We start from the raw sequence: 26,427 nt of genomic DNA, 5'->3' as shown, positions 1-26,427 counted from the left end.
CTTTGAACTTATCTGTATTTTCTAATATTTTTTTTACAGTGAGCTTGTATTATTTGGGTTATAATATATGTTTCCCCAAAACACAACAAATATAAGGTTATACTTATGATGAAGGAGGGACAACTCTGCTGAAGCAGGTGGAATAAATCACTTCTAAGAACTGAAGGAAAATTCTGAATTACAACTCCCATGTCTCCTCCTGTGTGAGGTCTTGCCTGTCTCCCTTAACGTAATTGGTCTATGTTGTTATAATTATTTGTTTAAATACTCATGCCCACCCCATCACCCCGACTTGAAGCTTCTTGAGCCCAGCAACCATGACTTAATTTTTTGTTTTTCTTAACATCTAACAATGCTTGGCATAAAACAGACACTCTAAATGTTTGCTGAATATCTCCTTAAACATTATACATCTGAAAAATCTCTGTCTTTCTTGAAAAAATCTTCTTTAACCCTGAACTTTTGCTGCGGAACACCATGAGGCAGTGTGGCTGTCACCAAAGCAGTGTTCTCTACACTGACCTCGGGTTGAAAAATGATGAATCATTGCGTTAAGAAATCTGAAAACTATTCACAGATTTCCATCTAAACACTAATGAGGCCCCTGAATGCTCTTGGGACATAAATCAGGTTTGGGGATTTTATGTCTTCACCTTGAATCCTGAGCTCCTAAGTAATTATAAACACATATACAGCTGAATTCTGCTGACGAGGTAGTACAGACGAGGAAACAGAGTTTTCTCATGTGCAGTCTGGTGTGGGGTAGGCGGGTGCCAGGTTGTATACTCCCAATTGTTTTGAAAGCGGAAGATGCTTAGGTTCATTCACCAGCAGTAGAGAATAAAGAAGTGAATTCATTTAACATTCAGTACTCAACAAAGGATTTTTGAATGCCTGCCCTGGGCCAGGCTAAGCTAGATCTTGGGATATGGTAGTGAACAGAGCAAAGATCCCTGCTTTACTAGAGCCTACATTGTAGTGGAGAAGATAGACAATTAATATGAGATATAATAAATGAGTAAATGTGATACCATGTTAGAAGGTGGCAAGTGCTGTAGGGAAAAAAAAGACCTCAGAATAGGGCAGGGTAAAATTACACAGTTGGGTAGAAGGGGGAAAGGCAGTTTGCAATTTTAAATAGGGTGGCAGGTAAGTCAGGCAGGCCTCAGTGGGAAGTAACATAGCAAAGACCAAGAAGGTATCTGTGGGATTGCCCAAAATGTCATTAGGTGACTTTAAAGACAGATGTGGTAGTGGGTTTTTTTGTTTTTGTTTTTATTTTTTTTAACATCTTTATTGGAGTATAATTGCTTTACAATGGTGTGTTAGTTTCTGCTTTATAACAAAGTGAATCAGTTATACATATACATATGTCCCCATATCTCTTCCCTCTTGCATCTCCCTCCCACCTTCCCTATCCCACCCCTCCAGGCAGTCACAAAGCACCGAGCTGATCTCCCTGTGCTATGCGGCTGCTTCCCACTAGCTATCTATTTCACGTCTGCTAGTGTATATATGTCCATGCCACTCTCTCACTTTGTCCCAGCTTACCCTTCCCCCTCCCAGTATCCTCAAGTCCATTCTCTAGTAGGTCTGCATCTTTATTCCCATCTTGCCCCTAGGTTCTTCGTGACCATTTTTTTTTTTTGTGGTAGTGTTTTGTGAACTACTCTTAGAGGTGATCAAAGCAAAGGATTGAGGCAATTTCAGAATTGACTGAAAACCTGAAAGGAACTAGAAGAAGTCAGTCTTTTGCAAGAAGTATTATTGTCAAACAGTCTAGAAAGAGCTGCAGACCTAATCCATATTCCTCAGAATCATGTAAACAGAGTTTCTGCTGAAAATGTTAATGTATGTGGTATGTATAGACAGAGGATGAGGAATAATATTTGAACGTATGCTCTTGATCCTAGCTCTGTAGCTTCCTTATGTGTAGATTAGCAACAAAGCCAGGAAGGTTAACTTGACAAAACTGTACACCACTTACGAGTGGCGGGATTAGAATCCAAATCTCTGGCTGGACTCACAGCCCAAGGTGGGTTCCATTTTACCAAATAGATTCTTAAATTTAAAAAATCCAACATTAAAAAGCCTTAGGAATTACAACTTCAATAAACAAGATCACCACTGCTGCCTTAATTCCCTGAACACCCAGGAGAGAACACACACTTTTGAGCCCTTGTAAGACAAAGGTGGCAAGTGTCAAGCAGATGTGAGTGTATCGAGCGTGGCTGCTGGTGCCACAGTGTGCACAGATCACGGTAGAGGCACAGGCAGGAGTGGACGTATACTCATTGGCCTGTGAACTGCTTGGCATAACCTCTTCAAACACACACATCTAGTAGGTCTGCGTCTTTATTCCTGTCCTGCCCCTAGGTTCTTCAGAACCAGTTTTTTTTTTTTTTTTAGATTCCATATATATGTGTTAGCATATGGTATTTGTTTTCCTCTTTCTGACTTACTTCACTCTGTATGACAGTCTCTAGGTCCATCCACCTCACTACAAATAACTCAATTTCGTTTCTTTTTATGGCTGAGTAATATTCCATTGTATATATGTGCCACATCTTCTTTATCCATTCATCTGTCAGTGGACACTTAGGTTGCTTCCATGTCCTGGCTATTGTAAATAGAGCTGCAGTGAACATTGTGGTACATGACTCTTTCTGAATTATGGTTTTCTCAGGGTATATGCCCAGTAGTGGGATTGCTGGGCCGTATGGTAGTTCTATTTTTAGTTTTTTAAGGAACCTCCATACTGTTCTCCATAGTGGCTGTATCAATTTACATTCCCACCAACAGTGCAAGAGGGTTCCCTTTTCACCACACCCTCTCCAGCATTTACTGTTTGTAGATTTTTTTTTTTTTTTTTTGTTCTGTACGTGGGCCTCTCACTGCTGTGCCTCTCCCGTTGCGGAGCACGGGCTCCGGACGCGCAGGCCCAGCGGCCATGGCTCACAGGCCCAGCCGCTCCACGGCACGGGGGATCCTCCCGGACCGGGGCACGAACCCGCGTCCCCTGCATCGGCAGGTGAACTCTCAGCCACTGCGCCACCAGGGAAGCCCTGTTTGTAGATTTTTTTGATAATGGCCATTCTGACTGGTGTGAGGTGATACCTCACTGTAGTTTTGATTTGCATTTCTCTAATGATTAATGATGTTGAGCATCCTTTCATGTGTTTGTTGGCAATCTGTATATCTTCTTTGGAGAAATGTCTGTTTAGGTCTTCTGGCCATTTTTGGATTGGGTTGTTTGTTTTTTTTGATATTGAGCTGAATGAGCTGCTTGTAAAGTTTGGAGATTAATCCTTTTTCAGTTTCTTCATTTGCAAATATTTTCTCCCATTCTGAGGGTTGTCTTTTCATCTTGTTTATGGTTCCCTGTGCTGTGCAAAAGCTTTTAAGTTTCATTAGGTCCCATTTGTTTATTTTTGTTTTTATTTCTATTTCTCTAGGAGGTGGGTCAAAAAGGATCTTGCTGTGATTTATGTCCTAGAGTGTTCTGCCTTTGTTTTCCACTAAGAATTTTATAGTATCTGGCCTTACCTTTAGGTCTTTAATCCATTTGGAGTTTATTTTTGTGTATGGTGTTAGGGAGTGTTCTAATTTCATTCTTTTACATTCTTAGCTGTCCAGTAAGAATGCCTTTTAATGTGACGAGATGGATATGTTAATTAGCTTGATAGTGGTAATTATTTCACAATGTATATGTATACACATCAAAGCATCCAGTTGAATACCTTAAATGTATACAATTTTTATTTTTCAGTTATATCTCAGTAAATCTGATGAAAAATAAAGAATACCTTTTATACCCAAATATTGTATAAATTGTAGGTCACATCTACCAGAAACTTCCCTTGGCTATCCTTGAATGCTTAGTAACTTGTATTACTAAATGTCTTTCCAGTATCCTGAAATGTAAATTTTTTATTAATTCAGACTAAAGAAGTCAAAATTGACTAAGCATCAGAGTTGGGTTTTACCATATCCACTTTAACTGATGAAGTGAAAAATAATGAATGATGTGTTTCACTTGAATGTTCCCATTCATAAAACTTTTACTAGCTAAAGACATCTGTTTTGGGACTTCCCTGGTGACACGGTGGTTAAGAATCCACCTGCCAATGCAGGGGACATGGGTTTGATCCCTGGTCCGAGAAGATTCCACATGCCGTGGAGCAGCTAAGCCCGTGTGCCACAACTACTGAACCTGCACCCTAGAGCCCGTGAGCCACAACTGCTGAGCCCACGTGCCACAGCTACTGAAGCCTGCACGCCTAGAGTCCGTGCTCCACAACAGGAGAAGCCACCGCAATGAGAAGCCCGTGTACCACAACGAAGAGTAGCCCCGGCTCACCACAACTGGAGAAAGCCCACGCACAGCAACGGAGACCCAATGCAGCCAAAAATTAAAAAAAAAAAAAAAAAAAAAAAAAGACATCTGTTTCCCTGTGGCTATTTTGTCAGTGTAGCAGTTGCAACTGCTATTCCTGACATCCTATTTTTTGTAATTTACAAACAGAGAGCTGAATTAGGATGCTCTGGTAAAATCATTCAGGAATCCCTAGTCTTGCTTCAGGGTCTCACAAACTACCCAACAGGGGAAGGAACTGAAGCCCTCCTGGGGCAGTGGTGGGCAAAAAGTGTCCCTAAGTGATCTTGACAACAGACAAGATTAAGGGGAAGAGCTGACTCATAGGGCCACAGTAAAATTCCTTGCTAATGGCTCTAGGTGGGTCTGACTGCTTTTTTAATTTCCTAAAGAATAGTATTTTGGGCTGGTGCTGTTTACTCTAAGATGATTGAACACAGATTTAAACAGGCTTCTTTTCAGCTCTCAGGGCTCTATACATTCCCCCTTGACAGCTTTATCTAGTCCAGAGTCAAAACACCAAGATTTATGCCTGACAAGAATTTGACATTGACTTCTTTTGGATGCCCATAGAAGTACACTTTCTACTCAAGCTGGTGTGTAATCTGCTGGATTCCCCCCCATTCTGGAGGAAAAGCCTAGGTTTGCATCTGTATAATTACTTGGGGGAGAGCAAAGCTGTTGTAAACACACATAAATTACAACTTTACTTTGGCTCTTGTGCAGTATTATTTCATGCAACCAATTAATCCAACCGTAGTTTTACATTGAAAGTTCAGTTGTTTAATGTAATAATTAATACAGATTTTCATAATCATGTTTGTAAGAGTTGGGATTCATTACTATTAACACATATTATGCTGTGTCCCCTATGGGTATATGTGGAACATTATACCAGATGCATGGGAATGTGTGGCAATATAAGGCAGTTTCACATCCTGTTCATAAATAGTTTATATATTGGTCCAAACCTAAAAGAGAAAGTCCAAAATACATTCACAGGAAAAACATAAACTCAGTGGAATGGCATTCCCCCCATCTCCTCTGAGGTCTTGGTCAACAGTTTCGCCCTCTCTTTCCCATATCGTCAGCTTCTTCCTCTTCACCATCCCCTCCTCCTCAGGGTTTAAACATGCCAAAGCCACTGCAACTTTGAGCAGGAACGCTGTCTTTGACTGTGAGTACTCCTCTGGCCATCATTCTCCCTCACACTCCAGCTTCTTGAGAGAGTCATGTGTGTTCTCAGGCTTCACTCCTAACCCCACCATCTGACCTCTACTGCCAGTAATCTATGGAAACAGTCATCCTCCAGGTCATCAGTAACCCAGCAGGTGCCAACCAATCCAAAGGACTCTGGTCCTCACCCTACCTGACTTCCCTACTCCTTCTCAGTTTCCTTAATGAGTTCCTGAGCTTCATATGGATACAGTCTGGGATTGGCAGTGATTCTGTCCTGCAGCTTCTTTTCGACTTTTTATATTGTCCCTGGTGATCTCACTCACACCTGTGATTTTCATCTCCTGAGCTCTGTCCATTTGCTTCATGCTTACTGAGTCAGTAATGCAAAGTGGTTGAGAGAGTAGAGTTTGGAGCTATATGCCCCTGGGTTCCAATTTCTTTTATTTTTTAAATTAATTTATTTATTTTTGGCTGCATTGGGCCTTAGTTGCTGCACGCGGGCTTTCTTTAGTTGAGGTGCGCAGGCTTCTTATTGCGGTGTCTTGTCTTTGTTGCAGAGCATGGGCTCCAGGCATATGGGCTTCAGTAGTTGTGGCTCGCAGGCTCTAGAGCACAGGCTCAGTAGTTGTGGCGCACAGGCCCAGTTGCTCCGCAGCATGTGGGATCTTCCCGGACCAGGGCTTGAGCCCATGTCCCCTGCCTTGGCAGGTGGATTCTTAACCACTGCGCCACCAGGGAATTCTCCAATTTCTAATTTGATACTTTATAGCTATGTAATCTTTCAAAGTCTCAATTACCTAACTGTAAAATAGGGAAAAAAATAGTACCTACTTTTCTGGTCATCCCATCCCATTCCCAAGAGCCTGGCACAATATTCTATGCCCAGAAGAAACCTAGTGAACTTGTGAGGATTAAGTGCAATAATGATGTGCATAGCACTGTGGCTAGCACATAAATATTCTATAAATGTTAGCTATCATTATTATTACTGGGCACTGACATTTGGATTCCTTAGATTCCTTGAACTCAATATATTCTAAAATGAACTTGACATTTCCCCCAAACTGGTCCCCTTCATTGCAGTTATAGTCAGTGACATATTCGACCCAGTCAGTAAACAGAGATCTAGGTAATATTTCTTTCCTCATTCCTTTCTTTCTTCCCTGTCTACTCAGTATCTCTAAGACCAGTTTATTTTATCTTCTCAATATCTCCTAAACAAATGCTTTTATTTCTGCATCTACAGCCATATCTTTGGTTCAAGCTTTCCACACATCTATCAAAATGTTCTTCAACACAAACCTCATGTTTTTCCTCCCAGCCTCAAACCCTATAACTGCCTCCATTTGCCCAGTTTAACCTGCTTTCAAGGCCCTCCATGATCTGACCCTGCCTCTCTCTCCAACCTCATCGCATGTAGGCTCTCTCCATATTCCCCACCCTCACCTAATACCAAACTCTCTACTTCAGCCGTAAAAAGCACTGACTTCATCAAACATGCTGTCCTGTCCCCTATCTCTGTAGCTTGTATATATGCCAGTTTCTTTCCCTGGAATACACGCCACATTACCTCCGTCTCCATATTACTGATGAAGTTACACTCATCCTTAAAGATCCAGTTCAAATCTCTCCTCCTCCATCATATGTATTTTTAACCCTAATCCACCTTATACTTACAAATTGAAGTTAGTTTATCTTATTGCGTTGTCATGTGTTAACTTCTACATGTATTTCCTCCTGCCCTTTGAAACCCTTGATCAAGCAGATATTGGATCACTTTTACATTCCCAGAATCTGGCAGTGTCTGGCACTTAGTAGGTACTCAACTATTAGTTGAAGGAATGGATGAACCATATAGAGCAGGTATACCTATCACAAATTGTCTAATTACTATTGGGTTGGCCAAAAGCTTCGTTCTTTTTTTTCTGTAAGATGGCTCTGGTAGCACTTAGTTGTCTTTAACTTCATTCGAAACAATTCTGTTAGATTGTATGTGACAGCTGTCATATCAGCCTGCATTTTAAAAAAGACATCAAAATTGATGAATTTTTGTGTAGCCATTTTAATATTGAAGATGGAAGAAAACAACATTTTCAGCATATGATGCTTTATTATTTCAAGAAAGGTAAAAATGCAACTGAAACGCAAAAAAGGATTTGTGCAGTGTATGGAGAAGGTGCTGTGACTGATTGAACGTGTCAGAAGTGGTTTGCGAAGTTTCGTGCTGTAAATTTCTTTGTGGACAATGCTCCATGGTCGGGTAGACAAGTTGAAGTTGAGAGTGATCAAACTAAGACATTAATTGAGAACAGTCAACCTTATACCACGTGGGAGATAGCCTACATACTCAAAATATCCAAATCAAGCATTGAAAATCATTTGCACCAGCTTGGTTATGTTCATCACTTTGATGTTTGGGTTCCACATAAGTTAAGCGAAAAACACCTTCTTGACCATATTTCTGCTTGCGATTCTCTACTTACACGAACGAAAATGTTCCATTTTTAAAACAAATCGCGATGGGCGATGAAAAGTGGATACTGTACAATAATGTGGAACGGGAGAGATCGTGGGCCAAGTGAAATGAATTGCAACCAGCCACATCAAAGGCTGGTCGTCATCCAAAGAAGGTGATGTGGTGTGTATGGTGGGATTGGAAGGGAGTCCTCTATTATGAGCTCCTTCTGGAAAACCAGACGATTAATTCCAACAAGTACTGTTCTCAATTAGACCAAATGAAAGCAACACTCGACAAAAAGCATCCAGAATTAGTCAACAGAAAAGGCATCATCTTCCATCAGGATAACACAAGACTGCATGTTTCTTTGATGACAAGGCAAAAACTGTTACAGCTTGGCTGGGAAGTTCTGACTCATCCCCTGTAGTCACTAGACATTGCACCTTCTGATTTCCATTTATTTCAGTCTTTACAAAATTCTCTTAATGGAAAAAAATTTCAATTCCCTGGAAGACTGTAAAAGGCACCTGGAACAGTTCTTTGCTCAAAAAGATAAAAAGTTTTGGGACGATGGAATTATGAAGTTGCCTGAAAAATGACAGAAGGTAGTGGAACAAAATGGTGAATACGTTGTTCAATAAAGTTCTTGGGGAAAATGAAAAATGTGTCTTTTATTTTTACTTAAAAACTGAAGGTACTTTTTGGCCAACCCAATATTGTTTCTTTAATTGCCAGCCAACCTTCACCTCCTATATCCGCATAACTGTTTTTACAATCATACTTAAACATTATGCGCTCCTTTTGCTTTGATGGACTTTATTAGGAATAGCCCTATAAAATTCACAGTTGGATGGATGTTATTTTAAATGATGTTCATTGCACTGCTCAGTGTCCCCTTTGTAAGCAACCGCAGGAGAAGCTTCTCTTAAGTCTCTGCATCTGAAATAGCCACGCTTCTCCTAAGCAATATGTGTGCTTTTCATGTTTTCAACTCTTCAGTTTCTGTAACTTTAGAGCTTCAGAGCCAAAGTTAAAATGTCAGAGCATGCATCTTGCATATTTATCTCCACTGGATATATTTTTCCAACCCTGATTTGTTATCCTGTTTTCCCACGTTATTGTCTTGCTCGATTGCCTTTCTTTGTTAGCTGCCTTACATCTATTTTAGAATAAGGCGAATTGTACAGTTTATCCTTAAGTATATAAAGGAAAGTGAAAAGGTAAAATGAAGACGATAACATATGTACAAGTAACTAAGAGGGGAGGGAACAGAGGAGAGCATTAGAACATTAGAATTTTCTAGCAGCAATGGTTTTAGCAATAATATCTTATTGATGTTATCAGTAACTAACATTTTTGGAGCAGCTGTGTGCCAAACATTGTGCTAGGCATGGGGGTGCAGAGATATACAAATTGAAATCTCTACTCACAGGAACTCACAGTCTTATCAGCTCTAAATTACACTCTGGCCTTTAGGATTATGACTGAGAGAGAGAGGATACCCTTCCCCAATAGGGACCCATTCCCCAGCCCACAAGAAATAACTCTTTATAGATGAAGTTTCTTTGGCATGTGCCTCAAACTGCAGGTGGCTTAAATGGCTAGAAGTGTGTTTATTTCTCAGTCATAAACCAGTCTGGGGGTAGATGGTCCAGGGCTGGTGGAGTGGCTCTACTGTGTACAGAACATAGCTTCCATATCCAGGGGCCATGTCCTAGTAGCAGGAAGGTTAGAGGGCCAAGAATCATGCCCGTTCCTTTAAAGGGCATGACCCAGCTCTGAAAGTGACCCAGGTCACTTCTGCTCACCTCCCTGTGGGCAGAACTTGATTCCTTTGTCTCAGGAGCTGCAGGGGATACTGAGAAATATACCTCTAACTGGGGGCCACAGTCCAGTGAGAAAAAAGAAGGGGAGAATAGATATTGGTAGACCTCTAACAAATTTCTGCTAACATTAGTAACAAGGTTTCTTCTTAGTAGTAGTATTAATATTGCTGTTGTTGTTATTATTATTATTATTTGGTGATGATGATGATCCTAATGATTTTTCTTCCCACCTCTGAAAGCTATTTAAAGGCCAAATATGCTCAGGCTACAGGTCAATTTATAGCTGCACTTCCTCTCCTCTGCCCCATCTATGAACTTCATCTCTTCAAGTTCATCTTGAATATATCATCTCCATCTCTTCACAAACAATTCAGATGATATATTGTTTTACATTCTGATCTTTCACTTAAGATTTCATTCATAACTTAGGCAAAGTTTTGAAAAAATATATGAATATCTCCCCTAGAAAAGGTGAAGGCACGAGCATGGCAAGACAATGAGTCACAAGTTTCAGTGTTTAATATCTCATTATTGACAGCTCCTAGTAGAATAAGTCTTACCTGAAAGAGTGCTCTGTTCCCCCAGTTGTAGGTTATAAAGATATATTTTCATTTTGCACTTATTCCATATATTTTAGAATATGAGTGATGATAAGTTGTTATGAGACACAATTCAAATTGAGATGGGATATAGGAGAGGAAGGGAAGAGAAAAATGCTTTCTAATATTGCTGGTTCTGTGTATAATTTAGCTGTCTTTAAATATTAAGTAATCTTTTATACTGATCATAAGTATATTCCTGAACACAGGGAGAAGTATTCTCACTCTAAATTTATAACATTTTTGGAAGCTTAATTATCATACTTGAAGGTCAAATGGTACTTTATTGCAATAAAATACAAAGAGTAATAAAGAAATTATTCCTGGGGAGATGAAAGTCTAGGTTCATAGCTCATTAAATGGTAACTTCACAGACTGTGTCTAATTTGTCATATTTAGCTTTGGAAGTTTCATACATTTGAATTTCAAATTAGGTGAAGAGATACCTGAGGCAAAACTACCTAGGGCCTTTGAATTCTAAAATGATTCAGGAGCTATAGCTCCCATAACATAATACCTATATTTGTAAGAAATGCCTATCATCCGCCATATAGTGTTTGCCTGACTCAAAGGCTTTTTAAAAAAAATAATAATATTAACACAAAGCTCATTAACCATTCCCTCAATTTGTTTCCAGACATTCCTTTCTTTTTCTGCCCAGCATATTGAAATCTCCATCCTTTGCAGTGAATAATTTATTGAACAAATTGGCCAAAATATGTTTTGAAGTCACATTATTACTCAAAAGTTTCCTCCAAAATAAGGCATTTGAAAGAAAACCACTTTTGTCAAAAGAACAGCCTTTGGAGGAGTTAAACGCGACCCCATTCTTTTGCTTATTTTAGCTTGCTGTGACCTCAGGAGATGCTGGTGACCTCAACCTTTGAAAGAGCATGAACACAGAAATGCTTTATAAGAAATGAAGCTTTTCTTTACTTTCAACATGTAATTTGTCTCTTGGACAAATTGACTTGATGATAGGAAGAATTTCTGCTTCGATTTAATATTGAGAAACCATATAATGATCCATGTTTGTGATATTTTCTAAAAACATCCAAAGATTTAACCTGTTAGAATGTAATTAAGAAAAGGATGGCTGTGAGCTCTAAGGTCCAAATGAAATCAATTGCTTCCTGTTGAAGTTTATAGAAATTTTCTGATCTTTCACTGAATTTGACTATCTGCAAAGTTCAGCAAGTGCTCTGTTGCTAGTGTCATAAGGACAAATTATTAATTATAATCTGTGAGATTCTCCAAATAATTGGAGATAATAGAGAAAATATATTTAGTAAATGAAAGGCAGTATTGATGGAGTAACTCTATCTAGTGCCAAACAATAGATATTTAACATTAGTTGTGTTTAAAAGTTTGGAAAGGGATTGAATACTGGTTATTTTCATATTGTAGTGAAGGTCAGATTAATTTACAGTGAGTGGAAAATAATGAGCTTTTAAAAATATATCTCACCTTCCAAAAAAGTAAGCATGTTCCTTAGTAACTTCAACTCTTGCCAACTCTAGAACCAGCACCAGCACAAAGGTGTGTTAACATATGTGGGCTGAGTGCTTTTTTACAGTTACTCAACAAAGTGTCAGTACATGCTTTTTGTACTTGTACTCTAAACAGATAAATAATAGTCTTGTTTAAAGAGATCAGGAAGCATATTTTTCTTTGAAAACTTTGCTACCGAATTTACTTTTTTTCAGGTTAGACCTCCTCAATCTCTATGATGTGAATTGACTGTCTTGTTTGTAAGTGGGGTCTCTTTACAGTTGTTTCACATAATAATCATTCACATTCACTATTCCTGGCATAATTATCTTTATCAAATTTGCATTAGTATGAGTTCTTGTATTCATTCAAGGCAATTCCAGTCTTTTTCTTATAACTCATGGAGATTAATAAACCATTTCAAGAATAGCACAGCTAAGTAAAAGGGAAGCTCTCCAAGGAATATATTTTTCCAGAGAAATTTTACAGTATCTTCTGAAAATAATGATTCAGGTTTCTTTTATTTTCAATTGTATTAACTTATCAATTAAAAAGATCCATTCTTGTCTTCTTTACATAGCCCATGAAACGTTAGTGAAATTATATACCTAATATTCAGGTCATTTAATAATACCCTAGCATCTAGGAAAATGTTTGACTAAGCAAAGACCTAGAATATTCATTATTGATGTAAACCTTTGTATTTTACCAAAACAAATAACCTGGATACGTCCTACTACAGAATTTGGAGGACAAATAACTTTTTAAAAATTAATTAATTAATTAATTAAAATTTTTTTTGCCTGCGTTGGGTCTTCGTCACAGTGTGTGGGCTTTCTCTAGTTGCAGCAAGTGGGGGCTACTCTTTGTTGCGGAACACGGGCTCTAGGCACGCGGGCTTCAATAGTTGCAGCACGTGGGCTCAGTAGTTGTGGCTCACAGGCTCTAGGGTGCGCGGGCTTCAGTAGTTGTGGCGCGCAGGCTGAGTAGTTGTGGCACATGGGCTTAGTTGCTCCTCAGCATGTGTGATCTTCCCAGACCAGGGATCAAACCCGTGTCCCCTGCATTGGCAGGCGGATTCATAACCACTGCGCCACCAGGGAAGTCCCCAAATAACTTTTAAGTGGCTCCATCACAAACACTGAAAGGAATCTGGAAAAATAAATTGTTAGTGCACAGTTATGAGTGATTTTGACTCTTAAGAACATTTGTTACGTATCTAGTATGAAAGGACTGTATTATGTTTAAAACACTAAAAGTGGGCTTCCCTGGTGGCGCAGTGGTTGAGAGTCCGCCTGCCGATGCAGGGGACACGGGTTCATGCCCCAGTCCGGGAAGATCCCACATGCCGCAGAGCGGCTGGGCCCGTGAGCCATGGCCGCTGAGGCTGCACATCCGGAGCCTGTGCTCCGCAACGGGAGAGGCCACAACAGTAAGAGGCCCGCATACCTCAAAAAAAAAAACAAAAACATTAAAAGTTTCCCCATTTTTTTTCTTGTTTACCTGCTTTCAGGAGATACTTGACTAATGATATTACATAGATCCTCATTTTTTAATACTTTCCTGGGAAAATTGCTACCAATTTGTGTTGATAATTTTAAAGTTTTAAAGGTGTTTGGCTTTTTCAACTAAAACCAAGTCAGAGTATGCCATGCTTTCATTGCTAATGCTTTGCTGGAAACATGCTTTTAAAAAGCATGGAGGCTTTAGTGAGATTGCCATCATGATTCTTACATTCTGTTGGCTTGCTTTTACTTTATTTTTTTAAGCAAAATATAATCTTCATTTTAACTTGCCTGTTTAGCATTTCATATTATATCTGTGGTTTTGACTAAGTTGATTCATTTTGATGACATTGGCATACTCCTTAAGTTATCAAGATACAACTTAAGTTCAATTTCCAATTTAGTCCGGTTACTTGAAGTTGTCAAGCTTTACAAAGGACATAGTTTTTACATTTCTGTGGATTTCAGTGACATTAACTTTGTAGGTAAAGATTACAAAGATGTGCTAATATTTTGAATGAGATCTAGAGTTCTTTGAAACATGAATCTATTTACTCTTTATGTTATGTCGTCTGTTAACATAGATGTTGTCATCTTGCCTAGGATTAGTAAAAATAAATAGATATTCAGAATTATGAGTTGGATTTATTTATCCATTGCCAATACTCATGGAGCTCCTTGGAGTGATCAATGAAATCCAACTGCAAGATATGGTATCCCATGATCATTGTACTTTAATTCTAAAACACCACTGAAAGTTTCGCCTCTAACTGTTGCATTGTTTATGAGAGTTTACAAGTTATTGGTAGAAACTTCATATTAATCTGAATTGCCCCAACATTTATGGGAAGGTAAATGATTTCATAACTAATCAATGGTTTGTGTAAACCAAAATGAAATCCTGGTATTTTTCTCAGAAGTGAATTTTTTCTATAGTGTAGGATGTACAACTGATCGTTTTTGTGAATCTAGAAATACCCAGATTTGTTAACAGCTCGGTGTTAAAATAAAAAGTGAGTGCCTCACAGTGTAAAGTTCCGTCCAGCCTTTATATATAGTCTTATGGGTCTCACCAGTGAAGCTAAATCAGGACCATATTATGAAACTTCCCCTCAGTCACCTCTCTGGGTACAGAACCACTCCAAACTATCTTCCCCTCTCTCCAGTTCGATTCCCTCTGACAACTGCCAGGGCCCTCACTGCCAGTGCATCCTCCCTTGTGTCTATCTGTGGTCATCATCTGACCTGGTCTTCTTATCACAATGCAGAGACACCGGGAAGAAACCTTTACTTTTGTTAAAGGTGTGTTGTATCCTATTTTCTCCAAAGCCAAAGCCTACTTCTTTAGGAATATTTTTGTTGTCTCTCAGTCTTAGAAACTATGCAGCAACTTCCCACTAGCCATCCATTTTACATTTGGTAGTGTATATACGTCAGTGCTATGCTCTCAGTTCATCCCAGCTTCCCCTTCCCCATCCCTGTGCCCTCAAGTCTGTTCTCTACGTCTACGTCTTTATTCCTGCCCTGCCATTAGGTTCATCCGTACTGCTTTTTTTTTTTTTGGTGGTACGCGGGCCTCTCACTGTTGTGGCCTCTCCCGTTGCAGAGCACAGGCTCCGGACGTGCAGGCTCAGTGGCCATGGCTCACGGGCCCAGCCGCTCCGCGGCATGTGAGATCCTCCCGGACCAGGGCACAAGCCGTGTCCCCTGCATCGGCAGGCAGACTTTCAACCACTGCGCCACCAGGGAAGCCTTGGTCACCTTATCTTTGATAAAGGAGGCAAAAATATACAATGAAGAAAAGACAGCCTCTCCAATAAGTGGTGCTGGAAAAAATGGGCAGCTACATGTAAAAGAATGAAATTAGAACACACCCTAATACCATACACAAAAATAAACTAAAAATGGATTAAAGACCTAAATGTAAGGCCAGGCACTATAAAACTCTTAGAGGAAAACATAGGCAGAACACTCTCTGACATAAATCACAGCAAGGGATTTGACCCACCTCCTAGAGTAAGGGAAATAAAAACAAAAATAAACAAATGGGACCTAATGAAACTTAAAGGTTTTACACAGCAAGGGAAACCATAAAGAAGATGAAAAAACAACCCTCAGAATGGGAGAGAATCTTTGCAAATGAAGCAACTGACAAAGGATTAATCTCCAAAATATACAAGCAGCACATGCAGCTCAATATCACAACAACAGACAATCCAGTCCAAATATGGGCAGAAGACCTAAATAGACATTGCACCAAAGAAGACATACAGATGGCCAAGAGGCACATGAAAAGATGCTCCACATCACTAATTATTAGAGAAACACAAAACAAAACTACAATGAGGTGTCACCTCACACCAGTCAGAATGGCCATCATCAAAAAATCTACAAACAATATATGCTGGAGAGGGTGTGGAGGAAAGGGAACCCTCCTGTCGTGTTGGTGGGAATGTAAATTGATACAGTCACTATGGAGAACAGTATGGAGGTTCCTTAAAAAACTAAAAATACAACTACCATATGACCCAGCAAACCCACTACTGGGCATATGCCCTGAAAAAACCATAATTCAAAAGGAAACATGTACCACAATGTTCATTGCAGCACTATTTACAATAGCCAGGACATGGAAGCAACCTAAATGTCCATCAACAGATGACTGGATAAAGAAGATGTGGCACATATATATAATGGAATATTACTCAGCCATAAAAAGGAACAAAATTGAGTTATTTGTAGTGAGGTGGTGGATGGACCTATAGTTTATCATACAGAGTGAAGTAAGTCAGAAAGAGAGAAAAACAAATACCATATGCTAACGTATATATATGGAATTTTAAAAAGCAGTACAGGGCTTCCCTGGTGGCACAGTGGTTGAGAGTCTGCCTGCAGATGCGGACTTTCTCCATTTTCTTTATGATTTCTTCCCTTCTACTAATTTTAGGTTTTCTTTGTTCTTTTTTTCTAGTTGCTTTAGGCGTAACCTTAGGTTGTTTATTTGAGGTTTTTCTTGTTTCTTGAGGTGAGCTTGAATTGCTATGAAGTTCCCTCTTAGAACTGCTTTTGCTGCATCACATAGGTTTCAGTTTGTCATTTTATCATTGTCATTTGTTTCTAGGTATTTTTTGATTTCCTCTTTGATTTCTTCAGTGATCTCTTGGTTATTTTGCAGCACACTGTTTAGCCTCCATGTATTTGTGTTTTTTACTGTTTTTTCCCTGTAATTGATTTCTAATCTCATAGCGTTGTGGTCATAAAAGATGCTTGATACGATTTCAGTTTTCTTAAATTTTCCAAGGTTTGATTTTTGACCCAAAATGTGATCTATTCTGGAGAACGTTCCATGTGCACTTGAGAAGAAAGTGTATTCTTCGCTTTCAGGTGGAATGGCCTAAAAATATCAATTAAGTCTATCTGGTCTATTGTGTCATTTAAAGCTTGTGTTTCCTTATTTATTTTCTGTCTGGATGATCTGAATATTGGTGTAAGTGGGGTGTTAAAGTCCCCCACTATTATTGTGTTACTGTCGATTTCTCCTTTTATGGCTGTTAGCATTTGCTTTATGTATTGAGGTGCTTCTGTGTTGGCTACATAAATATTTACAATTGTTATGTTTTCTCTTGGATCAGTCCCTTGATCATTATGTAGTGTCCTTCCTTATCTCTTGTAACAGTCTTTATTTTAAAGTCTATTTTGTCTGATATTAGTATTGCTACTCCAGCTTTCTTGTTATTTCCATTTGCATGGAATATCTTTTTCCATCCCCTCACCTTCAGTCTGTATGTGTCCCTAGGTCTGAAATGGGTCTCTTGTAGACAGCATATATAAGGGTCTTATTTTTGTATCCATTCAGCCAGTCTGTGTCTTTTGGTTGGTGCATTTAATCCCTTTGCATTCAAGGTGATTATCAATATGTATGTTCCTATTATCATTTTCTTAATTGACTTAGGTTTGTTTTTGTGGGTCTTTTTCTTCTCTTTTGTTCCCTGCTTAGAGAAGTTCCTTTAGCATTTGTTGTAGAGCTGGTTTGGTGGTGCTGAATTCTCATAGTTTTTGCTTGTCTCATAGTTATAGCTTTTGATTTCTCCATCGAATCTGAATGAGATCCTTGCTGGGTAGAATAATCTTGGTTGTAGGTTTTTCCCTTTCATCACTTTAAATATGTCTTGCCACTCCCTTCTGGCTTGCAGAGTTTCTGCTGAAAAATCAGCTGTTAACTTTATGAGGATTAAGACAATGGTTTTTGAAGCTGGCTTTTTATCAGAATCAGCTGAGGAGGTTTTTAAAAATACAAATTCTGAGTTTCTGTTCTCAAAGATTCTGATTTAGAGGGTCATTTCTAAATGGCCCCTCCCTGATGATTAGATTGGAGGTGGTTCAGTGAAAAATGCCATGTGCCAAAATTTTGGAAAGGGAGATATCAATTTGGGTAGACTCCTTAAAGTACACTAAAACATAACATTCTCTTTATTGCATCCAGGCCTTAGTCACCAGAGTCATTTAAAGTCAAGTAGGTAATTTAATTGATGCCTCTGCAGACATTTTGTTACACTTATCTACCCGTTGTACTGACTAGAAAATATTTCTGATAATTGCCATAAATTTTATACTTAATTTAACTAACTTATTTCCCAGTTTTTTTCAAGTTACACATTTTACAAATATCAGTATTATTTCCTGCCCATCTTAACAATTTATCCCATGAATACAGAGACCCCCTTTGGTAAGGTAGTTAATATTGAACATGGTAAAATACTATGATATCCTAAGAAACACAGCAAACAAAAAGCATCCCTTTGGTCCAAGTCCCTTGTTAGGTGCTACAAAATCTCATTTCTTGTCTTTGCAGTGAACCTTCTTGGAAAAGTAGTTTGTACAGTAGTTGACAGAGTTATCACTGAGGCCAAATTCCCTGGGTTCATCTACACACCCTGCTTAACACTGTGCCTTGGTAACAGGATGTTCTCAGTAGATACCAGTGTTATTAGGATTATTTTGGCCTCTCCTTTAACCCTCTTCTCTCTTAAAACTCTCTCTTTTCCTTATATCCATAATGAAATGCAGTCCTTCCTGGTCTCCTTTGCTAGCTCCTGTTCTTCCAGTCCCTGAAATGCACATTTACCTCTTCATTTCACTCTTTTTTTTTTTTTTGCTCTCTCTGAGTAACATGCTGGTCTGCTTCCATGACTTCACCACCTCCTGCGTGATAATGCTTCCTTAACTGATGAACAGTACAGATCTCCCTCCTAGCTATTGCTTGGAACTGTCCAATAGAAGTATAATGTGAGCCACAGGTGTAATTTTAAATATTCTAGAAGCCACATTTAAAAAATGAAACCAAAAAAAAAGGTAAATTTAATAATGCAGTTTAATTCACACAGATTATATAAATACTAAGTATTTCAATATAATATAATCAATATAAAATTGAGATATTTTACAGTTTTGTACTAATTATCTGAAATCTGGTCTGTATTTTACACTTAAAGCACATTTTTAAATTGAAGTATAGTTGATTTACAATGTTGTATTAGTTTCTGGTGTACAACAGTGATTCGGTTCCATATATATATATACACACATATACAAATATATATACACACACATATATATATACACACACACATATATACACATACACACTCTTTTTCAGATTATTTTCCATTATAGGTTATTACAGGATACTGACTATAGTTCTCTGTGCTATACAGTAGGACCTTGTTGTTTATCTATTTTATATATGGTAGTGTTACAGCACATCTTAAGTATTGGAATACTTGGTCTGTATTAAGATCTTTTTAAAAATAAATAAATAAATTTATTTATTGATGGTTGTATTGGGTCCTAATTGCTGCGCGAGGGCTTTCTCTAGTTGCGGCGAGCAGGGGCTACTCTTGGTTGTCGTGTGCGGGCTTCTTATTGTGGTGGCTTCTCTTGTTGCAGAGCACGGCCTCTAGGCATGCGGGCTTCAGTAGTTGTGGCAAGTGGGCTCCGTAGTGTGGCTCACGGGCTCTAGAGCACGGGCTCAGTAGTTGTGGTGCACGGGCTTAGTTGCTCCACAGCATGTGGGATCTTCCTGGACCAGAGCTCGAACCCATGTCCCCTGCATTGGCAGGTGGATTCTTAACCACTGCACCACCAGGGGAGCCCTGTATTAAGATTTTGTAAATTTTACCTTTGAAAACTGGATTGACCTATCAAAGTATTCCATATCTACTTAAAGGTCTTCCAATAACTGAGTCGAATATAAAAAAATATTTTCCTTTAATATCCACACCCACCTTGACAAGATTTGTCCATCTTTTTTCAGAAGAGCTGATTTAACTTTGGTACAAAAACATGTCAGTTTGAAAACTATGTCTGTTCAAGTAAATTCATTTACTCTTGTGTCAGCCTAGTATTATTAACATGGGATTCACAGGGATATTACATAAGTTGAAAAGCAACTCCAAAATTATCAATATCAACGAGAAATTCTTCAAATATTTTTGGAGTTTTTTTGCAGACAATTTAGAAAATTGTCAATTGCAATTAAAATCTGCATATTGATCATATTAGGAAAATATGTAAAATCATTATTTATTTGTGTGTTGGAGGTTTCAATTTCAACATGAATTCTCTTAAGTTTTCAACTACCTTGCAAGTAAACTCTTGCTTTCCTTGAGGCTTCAAGTTCAGTTCACACATATGTAGTGTGATATTAGTGAGGGAACGTGCATCCGTGTGCCTTGTTTTTGTCATTGGTTATTGGATAATTGGCAATTATTCCTTTTGTTTCAAAAAAATCTTAGAGTTAACAGTTCAGTGAATCCTTGTAAAACTCCTCATAGCCAATAACCTTTGGCGTAAAGCACAAAATCATTAAATTTTTCTTCTGGGTTTTTCTTGATTTCTGTAAACTAGTGATGATTCAGAGCATTTGCATGTGTATTCTAACAACTGTATCTATGACACTTTCCACAGAATCTATTTCATACAGCTGAGCACAAGTATTTTCAATATATATAATATGTTGGTATGCAGCAGTAAGACAAACATCAGTCTCTAGTTTTTTTTTTTTTTTTTTTTTTTTTTTTTTTGCGGTATGCGGGCCTCTCACTGTTGTGGCCTCTCCCATTGCGGAGCACAGGCTCCGGATGCGCAGGCCCAGCGGCCATGGTTCACGGGCCCAGCCACTCCGTGGCATGCGGGATCCTCCCGGACCGGGGCACGAACCGGTATCCCCTGAGTCGGCAGGCGGACTCTCAACCACTGCGCCACCAGGGAAGCCCAGTCTCTAGTTTTAAAATGCTCTTAAGTCTGGATTTTTCATCTAACATAACTGAAGCACTGATCATCGTGATAGAAACTAATTTTTTAAATATCCAGCTGAAGTTCTTCTTTAATGAATGTAAAAGATTTTAAAATATCTGTCATGATTTCTAATTTTTAGATAGTGAATTGGCAATATTTCTTCATAGATATGGAAGTCCTTTGAGGAAAAAACATAACCAAAGTATTAATTGGCCAGTGTCCCTTATTTCCTAACTCTTATCAGAGCGCCCCTTTGTAAAATGCATATTTGAACATGCACTCCTTTGCTGATAAATGTTCAGGAGATCATCATGCTTCCATGGTAAAATCCAAATTCCTTAACATTCAATTCCATGATCTTGGCCTCCCAATCTTACCAACTTCACTTTTCCATCCCCTCCTCTTAAACTTCCTTCTAGTCTTGCTGAAATTGTTGTAGTTCTTGTGAAAGGCCATTCTCTTTTACCTCTCAATGCCATTTCACTTTCACTCCAGAAAGAAGCATATCTCCCCTCCTTTACCCCCACCTATCTTCCTCCTGCTAGTCTTTCAAAACTCAGCAGCCCCTCCTGACAACCCTCTTCTCCTGGGCAGCCTGGAATTAGTATCCCTTCCTTGTCCCCCTTTTCACCCCAGGACCTCTGAACACTCTCCCATAGCACTTATTACACTATATTGTAGTTGTCTCCACCAGATGGTAAGCTCTTTGAAGGCAAGGATGGTGCTTTTTGTCTCTATACCTCACACCCACAACAGCCCATGTCATGTAATGGGTGCTCACATCACATTTATATTGTGTGTTTCAAGGGATACCTGACTAACTTACATAATAAATAACTGCCCTGTATGTAAGGGGTTCTACTTTTCACTTTGACTTTTAAATATAATGAATAGTGAGTTGGCCGTCTTACTTTAGGATGTTAATTGGCATTTTCTTCTTACTCCTCTAAAAAGGTTCTATCTAGCCATTTAATTTGTTTAGTATGACTAAGTTTTGTAACTGTATTTGTGATTATTTATTAATGGATTTTGCTCTTGTTGCTAATCAATCATCTTTCCCTTTTTCTCTCTCGGTCCAGCTCCAACAGAGGCCAGTATGCACCCGCATCTAGGTAAGTGTTTGAGACCCCGATGTCACTGACCTTAGTACTAGATCTACTTGTTTCAGTCCTCTGCCATGTGAGCAGGTGAAACAGAGGTGAGGAAACTCTCTGCCCTCTCTGATTCGCTGATCATCACTGAAATCAGACTCAGGTCCAGATTATGCTTGAACCCGGGACCTCACCTTATGAGGTGATCCAGCTGCCCAGCTGGGGCTAATGGAGGGACTTTTGAACGTGTTAGTACATTTATCCTTGGGATCCTGTTGAGTGTGATCTTTTGACACAGTGTTCTAATGCTGAAATTTCCCCAGAGCCCCTACCCATCATAAATAGTAGAGCATGGAGGCAATGGGCAAGGAGCTATGAGTATGGAGGAGTTGAGATCTTTCAGGTCTGAGATATCTGCTCAAAGTAGTATTGGGTTGTAAAAAGAGAAATAATTTGGCCATTTCTTCAAAAATTAAAATGAGGTTGTTTAAATAACTAAATGCTTTTTTTAATGTCACCATGTAAAGTTGCCACCTCTCGTTTTTCTCATGATCTTTTCATTCTGCCGTGTACTTAGTGGGCCACAGTTCTTGAGGCAGGGTTGTATAGTGCTTAATAGCACAGATTTGAAGCCAAACCAACTGGATTTATCTCACTTTCACCACTTGCTAGCAACGTGATATTGGGCAGGTTATTTAACCTCTCTGTGCCTCAGTTTCCTCATCTATAAAATGGAAGTCATAATAGTACCTACCTCCTATTGTTGTTATGAGGATTAAATGAATTCATATTTGTAAAGTATATAGTCAATGATATAATAATGTTTGTAAAGAAATAAACACATGAACAAATAACCATAGATGCTTACCCATGCCTTTTAAAAAATATCTCTAGAAAGTAAATAATCTTTAAGAGTTAAATTTCTCATAGGTGACAGTGAAGACTTATTTTAAAAGCAGTTTCCTACACACACTATTTAATAAAAATGAAAAGAAGTCATCCTAGCTGGCTCCAGCTTTTTCAGATGTCTCTCACTGTGGGACTTGCAGATGGGTCAGTATTTGTCTCTTGGGCTTTCTCTTTCAACCTATAAACCCAATTAATTTATTTTTCTCTTTGGAAAATCTGCCTTGAGAAGCTCTACTTTTATGTAATACTACAGCTTAGGGCTCCTCTTCTTTGGCAGATGAACACAAGCACTTAGAAGCATGCCTTCTAGCAGCCAAGGCAGGCTGGTGACCCGCAGTGGCCCAGCTGAGCCTCGACCAGGTTGGGTATTTGAGAGAGCGGTACCCTGTAGGCATTTCAGGCACTGCATCTAATTGCTCAGAGGAGTCATTAAATCACTCCCACGCACAGAAGACATCACAGTGTTCTCTCCAGTGTAAATCCATATCCTCCCTGTTGTCAGGCCTAAGGCTTCGAGTCTGAACAGCCATTTCTCTCAATACATGCTGATTCACTGGCTTCCCGGACTTTGTTATTTGCTTACCTGCTGGCATACCCGGTATAAAGAGGGCGAGGATGGCTGCAGGTGGCAAAGAGAATTTGGAAGTGTGCTTCCTGATATTTGGAGGTGATTTTAATTACCCAGTGATTTCAGTGAATTATATTCAAGTGAGCCCCCAGAAAGGGTAAAATGTCACTTTTGAAAAAAATAAAAAATTTTGGTTATGTTTTATTAATCAGATCATATGATTTTAATTTTCCTGAAAAGCATGTGTAAACTAGTCCAAACAAATTTATACAGACCCAGAGAATTTATATTAGCTGAAACAAATTTCCCCAGCAAACCATGGGAATCAGATGAGGAGGTGTTTGAGCACTAAATTCATTTTTTACAACTCTAGTAGAAATAATTATCATTCCTCATACAACCTTAAAAATGAGCCTACTTACGTTGTAGTTGGTCATGAAATTGTTTTTACTTGTGAACCCTCTGTTCAGTGGAAATATCACATACTCTACAGTTTATGAAAACATTCTTTGCTTTTGGCATGACTCGAGTTCTTCTGTAGCTTAAAAATAAGTATTTAATACAATCTCAAGTGTAATGAGAATATATTTAAGACTATGGATGGTTCCCTGGCATTCTTCCTGACTTCTAACATGACTTTATTTGGGAGTTTTACTTATTCATGTAGATAATTTCTCCTGTGCAGCTCTAAGGGGGAAAAATGTTAACAATTTGAAACACATTAAGTAAAAAAATGAGTGAATATAGGGAATGAGAGAAAGCAAGCCAGGGCAAGAGGGATAGTAGGAAAGAGAAGAGGAAATGGGTTAGTAAATACCAGCAATGTTAGTTGACAATAAATAGTCACAATGTTCTGTTCCCTTCAATGCTCTAAAATGAGTTAGACACTGACCTTGTTCTGGGTGTGTCGAGCTATGAGGGGCAAGTCTTGGGTGACATCTCCTTGTAGGTTAGTGCTGACCTTGGTCTTCCCACCTCTGCAGCCTGGTGACACCTTGGTAGGGTTCTTTTTGGGGGCTCTGGTTTCCAGACTTCTAAACAACAGAGTTACTCTTTCACTTAGTAGTTTAGGGACAAAGCAAATACAATCATCTGCTCATTTAAAATCCAGTTTTAATTTAAAATACTGTTATTCCTCATAAATGCAGCATGTTGACTCTTTTGTGTAGCTAAATCTATTGTTTAGTATAATCCTTCTCTAAATTTTTGTTCTTCTTTTAGCTGAAATTCATAGCGACAGTATTATCCTACGAGATGACTTTGACTCTTACCACCAAAAGGAATTGAATCCAAACATATGGTAAGTTATACGAACATGCCTCACTTTGGTTTGTATAATGCAAAAAAATTTTTTTTAATTTAAAAAATGATTCTGACTGCTCCTTTGGAGTAGTTACGTAAAATGAAATTGCTCTTTAGCTCTAAGTTATCAGTGAGAATTGTTCAACTAGGGAACTGGGCTTACTGTCGCCTGTAGAATGTCTATTTCTTTTTTTTTTTTTTCCAGTTCAGCATGGTGATTTTATTTTATTTTTTTAACATGTTTATTGGAACATAATTGCTTTACAATGGTGTATTAGTTTCTGCTTTATAACAAAGTGTATCAGCTATACATATACATGTATCCCCATATCTCCTCCCTCTTGCGTCTCCCTCCCACCCTCCCTATCCCACCCCTCTAGGTGGTCACAAAGCACCTAGCTGAAGAATGTCTATTTCTTAACTTCTTTAAGAACTGAATCTAGGTGTCCTTCAAAGCCATGGGTGTGATCAGGTTTTTTTTTCAGTTGTACAAGTTCTTTACATAGAAAACATCATGCTTTACTATGTCTATTAATTGCATTTTGCCAAATGAAAGAAGGGAAATGATTTATCTGAAAATGACAGATGATTTGAGTCATACTTCCAAATAGCTTCTATGTTATTGCGTTACCTCATTTATACTCCAGTCTTTCCTTCCAAGACTGTTTAGGGGCAACTCCATGGGATTTTGGAGGGCAAAGAAATAATGAACCAAAATGCATTCATTAGAAACTTGTTGAACACATAAATGGATGCATGAATTTGTTGGCAGTTTGTTGTATTTTTGCTGATTTTGAAGAAATGCATCTATCCACCCAGACCTATAGTCTGCGTAATTTGAGGGAATATATGAATGTGGATTTTCTGTGGTGCTAACTGTTTTTGTGTACATGATTAAGAGTTCAAGATAAATTAGAAACTCTAATGTAATCAAGTTGCAACCAAAATCCAAGCAATACTCAAGACTAGAAAGAGAATAAAACCATTTCATCCTCAAATGTCAGAGTATGATATTCATTTGCTTTTCCTGATTTTCATTGTTTAACAAATATCAAGCAGTAATTATTTTATTTATATAGTACATTAAAAAGGGATGTGATTCCTTCTCTCAAATAGCTTATAGTTCTGTAGAGGAGACACTAAAAACATATTTTTAAAAAGCTTATAATCCAGGATAGAAATCCTTAAGTGTAATAGAGGATTACAAATAGCATACTGCAGTTCTGAAAAAGGAGGGATGACTCTGGTGAGAGTTTCTTGGAGAAAGTGGTCCTTGACCTGACAGTTGAAGATGAAATACAGATTTAGAGAGTGTTGGTGCTTAAATATAGACAGATATCGGGCTTCCCTGGTGGCACAGTGGTTGAGAGTCCGCCTGCCAATGCAGGGGACACGGGTTCGTGCCCCGGTCCGGGAAGATCCCACATGCTGCGGAGCGGCTGGGCCCGTGAGCCATGGCCGCTGAGCCTGCACGTCCGGAGCCTGTGCTCCGCAGCGGTGAGAGGCCCGCGTACTGCAAAAAAAAAAAAAAAAAAAAAAAAAATATAGACAGATAAACTTTTTATGTCTTTTCTAGAAAGAAATATAGATCTAGAGAATGTAAATACACAAAAAAATCAGACTAGACAGAGATATAAAGTCTTAAAATTGATATGCCATTTAAAGAAATAATTTATCAACAAAATTTCACTTCCCTCTGAACATATCCTAAATATAAATTTCCTAAAATAAATTGAAAATCTTTTTTAAGAAAAAGCCCAAAAAAAAAAAAAAAAGAACTTTCTAAGCACTAGTTTTACCCCAGAAAAATTCTCTAGTTCTCCTCACA

General features: G+C 38.6%; 1 protein-coding gene across 2 annotated transcripts in view; it reads left to right on the top strand.

Moving 5' to 3' along the window:
* Positions 1 to 26,427, top strand: part of RELN (reelin) — a 518,443-nt gene that overhangs the window by 220,836 nt on the left and 271,180 nt on the right. For both annotated transcript variants that reach the window (XM_032643899.1, XM_032643900.1), the window contains exons 5-6: positions 21,809 to 21,841; positions 24,519 to 24,597. In XM_032643899.1, coding sequence (XP_032499790.1) covers positions 21,809 to 21,841; positions 24,519 to 24,597 — 112 coding nt within the window. The remainder of the gene's footprint in view (positions 1 to 21,808; positions 21,842 to 24,518; positions 24,598 to 26,427) is intronic.

Source organism: Phocoena sinus, chromosome 9 (assembly GCF_008692025.1).
Source record: "Phocoena sinus isolate mPhoSin1 chromosome 9, mPhoSin1.pri, whole genome shotgun sequence".
NCBI classification, from domain to species: Eukaryota; Metazoa; Chordata; class Mammalia; order Artiodactyla; family Phocoenidae; genus Phocoena; species Phocoena sinus.
This window is presented reverse-complemented; position numbering and strand designations above follow the sequence as displayed.